The following is a 7,858-nucleotide window of genomic DNA, read 5'->3' as shown; positions in this document are numbered from 1 at the left end:
CAGACGTTTGGGGAAGATTGTAGGAAAGGAAAAAATGTGCATTTGTCTTAGTAGAAGTCAATGTACCATCAGAAGAATTATTTAAATTGGCTTGAGAAAGCCAACTTACTGATCTACAATTTAAGCTTCTTTTTCTTCTGAGCCAAAATTTAAACACTGACTCCTCCTACAGCTTTAAAGGTACAACCACTTGGGTCAGACGTTTGACTTGGTGTGCCATATATTTTCTAACATGCTAACAACATGTTAATCATGCAAGAAACATGTTAACAACATGCTAATCATGTTTAAAACATGTTAACAACATGCTAATCATGTTAGAAACATGCTAACAATATGCTAATCATGCTAGAAACATCCAACCAACATGCTATCAACACATCATATTAAAACATGCTAACAACATGTTAAATCATGTAATGTAATCTAATTCATCTATTTATCTAAACTTCAAGCTTTACAACTGCTTCAAACGTTCAGGCTAGGCTTTCTCAAGTCAACCTCAAAGTTTGTTCTCAAACTTTACTCATCTAATACTTCAAAGTAAACTTTATTTTCAGAGTCTTAGTCTTATTTTGTTTTATTTATTTATTTATTTATTTTAAAGCAATCATGTTTTTTGGTACCCCATTGACGACTTAAAGACCACAATCACAACACATGTTCCCAGCATAGGCTACCCTTGAAGAGTGTCCTGAGGATGGGGGACGGCCAGGTATCTGAGCCCCAGCATTAACCCACATCCAGCTTAGCTATAATCTGGGACAGAGCAAGGTTATTACCTCCCAACAGAGACCTGGAAGAAATAACCTGTAATTCTCAAACTTTTATACATATATTTTGGTTATAATATGTAAATAAAAACATCTAGATGCTGTAAATTTTCAAGTTCATTCAAGAAGATCCAATGAGTTATAATGACCGATACAACAGTACGCACTGAGGTCATGTTGTCAGACATTTGTTCTGCCCTCATAAATGAATACTTATTATGTTCAGTGTTCAGAGAGACATAAATGATATTAATAAAAACATTAAACTCACAATTGTAAACATAGACCTATGTAGAAAGATTGTTCTCTGCTGTTCACATACACATATAACACATTTAAAGTTAAACATGTTAAAATATTAAACCCCAAATTTTTAAAGACATAAATCATATTAGTTGCCATTTTGCCATGTTCTTAGGTATTTTGCACTGGCTTTCTAAAATGCATCACTGTCATTTGGTCTCACTGAATATATTGTTCTTAATTACTGTGTTATTTTGACTTTAATTCTGTAGTGCTGAATAAGAACGATACACCACACACATAATCGTTATAATGACATGGTAAACTCGTTGTAACAGTATTCAGAAGTGTCTGAAAAAATATCACTAAAATCATGAAACACATTTAACCCAAAGCAAATATTAAACATGGTAAAATATTAAACTCAATTTTTTATGTCACTACTAAACGTTCCAACCTTTTTGTAGAACAATAAGATTTTTTTTTAATTAATTTATTTATTTTTGGTAATTTTGTAAATTGGTAATGACTTTTATTTTGTTGTATCCATGTAGTATGTATGTATCTATGTATGTATGTATGTATGTATGTATGTATCTATCTATCTATCTATCTATTATTAACGGTCAAAACAATATACAGTAAGAAATAACAGCAATGAGAAACAAAATAAAACAGAAGAGAAAAATAACACAATATCGACGAGTTTTAAGAATTAAGTCACTAAAAACTGGAAGAGAATTACAAACAGATTTTAATGTTTTCAATTAGACAACTTAATCAGTGGTAACACACACACACACACACACACACACACACACACACACACACACACACACACACACACACGTTTGTTTGTTTCTGTGAATTGTGGGAACTTACTATAGACTTCAATTACTTTTATACTGACCAAATAATATTTTTTTATCCCCAAACCCTAAACCTACCCCTTACAGAAAACCTGTTTGCATTGTTACACTTTCAGATAAACATCATTTACTATTTTTAATAATCGTTTTCCCTCGTGGGGACCGCATGTCGGTCCAATGTACACACACACACACACACACACACACACACAAACACAAACAACAACAAACAAAAAAAGTTAAAAGAGTTTAAAAGGTAGGCTACCGATCAGGTGACCCACATGCACGAATGTCTCACTGAGTTCAAGTCTATAATGTGTGACTTATGTTTTGCACAAATAAATCCTGATCCAGGACAGCTTGAGCCCAATGTGTTATTTTAGTGAACTGTAGAGGGCAGCATTCCTCTAAATTTCTTTCAGTTAAACCCAGTTATAAAACTGAATAAAGAGGGAGTCTGAAAACTAAATTAGGTTGAATTAAATAAATGTAATGACTCTGGTCATGTCTTTCAGACATTTCTGATTACTGTCATAAGCAAGAGTGACTCATTTTGACAAGTTTTCTCATTTCATTATAACAATTATGTGTCTGGCATACATCTTTTATATTCAGAATAACACAGTAATTAAGAACAATACCTTCAGTGAGACTGAATGACAAATTTAAAAGTACCCTTTTCAAGTAGTCATCTCAGTAACAGATATCATGGAAACCTTCACCAGCCTGGATCAGCAGATACTGTCTCAGTGCTGCCGGATCCTTCTCCTCAGCAGACAGAGCCTCTGTAAAAACACTCTTCTGGATTCAGATCTGCCTGAGGAAACACAACTGGACACCTGGAGGAAAGACCTGCACTGAAAATTATATGACAAAAGTGAAGCTTTCCAAGAAGTTGAGACAAACACTGAATGTAACATATCTTTATTTTTTGGCCAAAAATGATATAAAAAATGCAAGCATCAAACGCATACCACAAGTACTTAATTTACAACCATAAGTGAAATCAAACATAAAACACTGCGTAACTGTGTTTGCGAACAGTCTACAATGAGAATGATAGTTTGCGCTATTACAACATAATTTGCTCAAGAGGACAAGCAGGGAAAAGGTGCCAGTGTAGTATGCAGTGGTTCAACAGTGTTCTGACAGTCTCAAATGGCTCACACTAATATTTAGACAATGGAAGTTTATTAAACTACAAAAAAGGTGCTTGTGTTTCTGTTATACTTCAATAAATGCAAAAGCTGTGAAGTGAACATGACTTGTAGAGGAAAAGCTGAACACAAGAATGGACAAAATCAGCTTGCTTTTTTAGATTTTTCGATGGAATTTAAGCATAACACAACTTGAGGCTAAAAGAATGCATGATCACAGCTATAATCAAAATGGAATTGTCCGAGTGTGGTTTAGTGTGGTAACAATAGTCCTGAAGTTATTAGAGTTCAGCGTCCTCAAGCACTGATGTAGGTAACACGTGTGTCATGTCTTTAATGAACAAAAGTAAAAGCCAAAGCCACATTCAACAACTCGAAACAAGAAAGCTTTAAAAAAGTAACAAAAGTGAAAAGAAAAAAAAAATGTAAAAGAGCCATACATATTTAAATGTACTGCTTCTCTTTATAAAAAGTATTATTATTCATGGCATTTATGAAAACAACTAAACTTTCCCTTCACCAAATACAAAGACATGCGCAAAACAAACAAGACAACACAAAGGTTTCAGTGTAACTAACATTAATGTGAAATGAAGACATTTCCGCAGGCACTGCAGTTGAGGCAGAAACAGAGGGAGCTGCAATTCCCCTCAGCAGTCAAAACACAAAGAGCTACAATTTCCTTCCCTACCACTATTTACAAACAGTACATGAGCTCTGCAGTAGTTTGAGTTGGACCGTACACACACTATTAAGTGTCAGCTCAGTATTACTGACTGAATCACGGGTTCATGTTTATCCGTTTATCCAAGTTGGACGGGGTTCCTTAATATCGTGAAGGGCTGTGTGTTTATGAAACCTTTACATTTGTTATTCTCAGTGTCTTAATGTGTGGTTTTAAATTAACTGCTTTTGAAACGGAACTTACGTTTATTATTTGGTCCATTGGGATTTATTGGAAAATCAGGAGATGACTAACTGTTCTGTACATATAAAACAAAATCAACTGTTCATAGAATAAAAAAAAAAAAATCAAAGCTTTGCAAGGACCGAAAAATGAAAATATTTTCTGAACAGAGCTTAGAAAAGCACAACTGGAACGAATAAGGTCACAAGTATGATCAATCACTAAACATATTTATAATATATACATTTATGTGGTCTAAAAAGGACATTGAGCCTCATTTGAGAAACAAGCAGAATGAATTCATTAGTAAAACCATTTTTACATGACAACGGTCACATTTAAATCAGTGCATTAAAGGATTAGTTCACTTCCAGAATAAAAATTTCCTGATAATTTACTCACCCCCGTGTCATCCAAGATGTTCATGTCTTTCTTTCTTCAGTCGAAAGGAAATTAAGGTTTTTGAGGAAAACATTCCTGGATTTTTCTCCATATAATGGACTTCAGTGGTGGCCAACAGGTTAAAGGTCCAATTTGCAGTTTCAATGCAGCTTCAAAGGGCTCTACACGATCACAGCTGAGGAATAAGAGTCTTATCGAGCGAAACGATTGGTCATTTTAAAAAAAACAAAAAACATACTTTTTAACCACAAATGCTCATCTTGCACTAGCTCGACTTCACACAATACATAGTCACGTTGGAATGACATATAGGCAGAAGTACCGACTAAGTGTTTACAAAGCAAACATGCAAAGAAAGAAAAAGGTAAAACAACGTCGGATGATTTTAAAGTTGGAGTTTTTCGCCCTGCCCTACCTTTTTGAACCGAAGTACACAGACAAAGAACTAACCGTGCGTGACCTATCCAATCGCAGAGCTAGTGCAAGATGAGAATTTGTGGTTAAAAAGTATATATGTTTTTATTTTTTTTATAAAATGACTGATCGTTTCGCTCGATAAGACCCTTATTTCTCAGCTGAGTTCTTTAGAGCCCTTTGAAGCTGCATTGAAACTGCAATTCAGACCTTCAACTCGTTGGCTCCTATTGAAGTCCACTAAAAATCCTAGAATGTTTTCCTCAAAAACCTTAATTTCTTTTCGACTGAAGAAAGACATGAACATCTTGGATGACGTGGGGGTGAGTAAATTATCAGGAAATTTGTATGCTGGAAGTGAACTAATCCTTTAATTTGTGCAACATCATGCCTGTTGCAACAGCTTGAGATGATATATTTTTGTAGGCAAACCCAGAAGTAAGCATCACCCTGGTTTCCGTGACAAAAACCCAACAGGATTTTACCAGTGACTTTTGGATTACTGTATTTTATGTCATAGAATAAACCGTCAAAATATCCTGAGCTTGTATCAACCACAGACCTTATTTCAGACAATTACCCCAAAACACATTTAAAAAAACGTTGATTTCAGAATGATTGGCCTACAAAAATACGTCATCCCTGCAGCACTCTATTGGTTTTTGTTGCAACGTGGTGCTCACATTAGATGTAGACAGTGTGTAAGAATGTTTTTACTCAGTAATTCATTTTGCTTGTGTTTAAAAGATGAAGCTCGTGGTCTTGAAATTGGTCGATGGTTGAAGAAAAACGATGAAGAACAGTAGAAAATAGAGAACAATCTTCCTTTATCGTTTACGTCCCATTTATCCAAGCATGAATAATGCTGCTCACACACGAGATACAAAAGTACAGTCCACTTTATCCAGAGGAGGTGGCTGCTCCACAAGAGGTCCTCCAGCTCTTAAGACTTGATTGTTGGGTCAGCAGGGAGGTATAGACACCATCTTTAGTCGCCCACAAGTCTCCGCTTATGAGCTAAGGGTGCTGTTCTTTATTCCAGGAAAAAGCGCCACATAATAAAGTTAGAGAGAGGCTCCTCATGGTCTTCTCATCATGATAACTGCTATGTTCTTTGAACAAGAGTTAAGTATACTGTATATGGTTACCTGGTCATTGGGAGGTTTCTGCTCCCCATTGACGCCCTTCAGTAGCACAGACTCCTCTGTCTTTTTTGCCTTCATCTCTACCACGATGTCATCTTTGTTAGTCTTCTCCTTGGTGCTGTAGGCATTAATGCTGTAGAGATTAACACACCGATACACCAGACTGCAACATTGGGCGGCACAGATGTTTTTCTGCACTTCTGTACTGAATTATATATTGCATATGCAATTCGCTGTTAGAAAGTCTTATCAAATTACCCCTACTTGACAGAACTTATTTCTCATGATCATAAAAATATTATTTGATCTAAAGATTATGATTAAATGCTTGGAATTATTTTTGCAGACAAATAATCAAAATGTATGAATTTCTTTCCTAAAATTGTAACATTTCATCTATAAATTAACATTAGTAAATGCTTTAGCATGACTTAAACCTTTTTTTTCTTCGTTTTTACACTATTTATTGGTTAATGTTAATTGCCATTCAAAAGTTTAAGGTCAGTATAATGTGTTTTATTTTTAAGAAATATTTTTTTCAGCAAGAATGTATTAAATTGATCACAAGTGACATAAAAACATTTCTAATGTTACAAAATATTTCTAAGTAATGTTCTTTTTAACTTTACATTCATCAGATAATCTTTAAAAAATGTTTTTAACATTAATAATAGGAAATGTTTCTTGAGCAGCCAATAAAATATATTAAAAAAAACACAGTTATTAAATTATAGAATTTACACAAGAGATTTATATTTTAGAAATATTTCCCCAAACTTTTGAATAGTAGGTAATACTAATACATATTTAATATATTACCATGGTACTGAATATGTCATATACCATGTTTTTTTTTTTTTTTTACATGGTTCTACAGGATACTTTAATAAAATATAATTAAATTTAAAAGGGAACTATACTTTTATGCATAAAGATCCAAGTTAACATTATAAATATGTGTAAAATATTATTTGGAAAATATTAAGATTTATTTACATAATTGCGCAAATTTATTTATTTGTTTGATTTTGTTTTACACTGTTTTTCTCTAATCTTTTCTACAGATTTCCCAGCACTTCCTTGCAGCTCCTGAGGGTCCCCTGACCCCGATTCGAAACTCCTGTACTAATGTTTACTAATAAACTAGATAGAAGGAAAAAGTATTACATACATTTCTTGCTTGCCTGATCGTCCACAGGGTAACTTGCCCTTTTTATACAGGAAGTAGAAGACACTGCCCAGAATGGCCAGCAATAGGATGCTGACAATAATCACCACAATAATCACTCCACTGTTATCAACTGGAGAGAGAGAACAACAGATGTCAACATTGGTATGACTGACTGATATATAATAACCAATGAACTATCAGCATTTCAACAAGACACAATTAATTCATGCTGAAACGCAATTAATGTGCTTTCAGGCAAAATACAAAAGTGAAATACCATACTAAATCACAAAAAGAGCACTGAAGGACACATTACACTGCACTTTTTAACAAAGGCCCCAACATTTGTATTCAAAACACATGCCACATGACAAGGACGCATGCCCTTGTATATGAGACGAGTTTGGTATGAAACATATAATTAGAGTGTTTTAGTAAAATGAAATGAGTATCATATTCCTCAGAGTCAAATAAAGAAAATTAAGGAGCGCCATTCAGAGGAAGCGTCATCAAATGCTATAAATAAACACAGAGAGACGACAAACAATTGTCTGGGAATGAGTTTTATGAGTTAAATCCTCTCAATAAAACAGCAGGCCACCACCACAATCTTCACCATAATAGTTTAACAGTCTCAGTTGCAGCCCAGCACTTCAAAACATTTGTTAAAATATTCGCATAGAACTAATTATACATTCATCTTGGAAAACATTCTGCGCTGGATCTGCCCCTGCTATCTGAAGTAATGTCTGCTTCAATTTTTGCTTGCTTTTTTTT

At 34.3% G+C, this 7,858-nt stretch overlaps 1 protein-coding gene across 3 annotated transcripts in view; it reads right to left on the bottom strand.

Annotated features, from left to right (window-relative positions):
* Positions 1 to 5,057: 5,057 nt before the first annotated feature.
* The window catches only part of mcama (melanoma cell adhesion molecule a), a 73,546-nt gene continuing 70,745 nt past the window's right edge, over positions 5,058 to 7,858 (bottom strand). For 2 of the 3 annotated variants that reach the window (XM_058776936.1, XM_058776934.1), the window contains exons 14-16: positions 7,082 to 7,211; positions 5,914 to 6,043; positions 5,058 to 5,796 (exon numbers count right to left, since the gene is read on the bottom strand). In XM_058776936.1, the coding sequence (XP_058632919.1) occupies positions 5,776 to 5,796; positions 5,914 to 6,043; positions 7,082 to 7,211 (281 nt within the window). In that variant the 3' untranslated portion in view covers positions 5,058 to 5,775. The remainder of the gene's footprint in view (positions 5,797 to 5,913; positions 6,044 to 7,081; positions 7,212 to 7,858) is intronic. The other variant, XM_058776935.1, reaches the window with a different exon arrangement.

Source organism: Onychostoma macrolepis, chromosome 05, assembly GCF_012432095.1.
Source record: "Onychostoma macrolepis isolate SWU-2019 chromosome 05, ASM1243209v1, whole genome shotgun sequence".
NCBI classification, from domain to species: Eukaryota; Metazoa; Chordata; class Actinopteri; order Cypriniformes; family Cyprinidae; genus Onychostoma; species Onychostoma macrolepis.
Note: the sequence above shows the minus strand (reverse complement) of the source record. Positions and strands in the feature narration are given on the sequence as shown.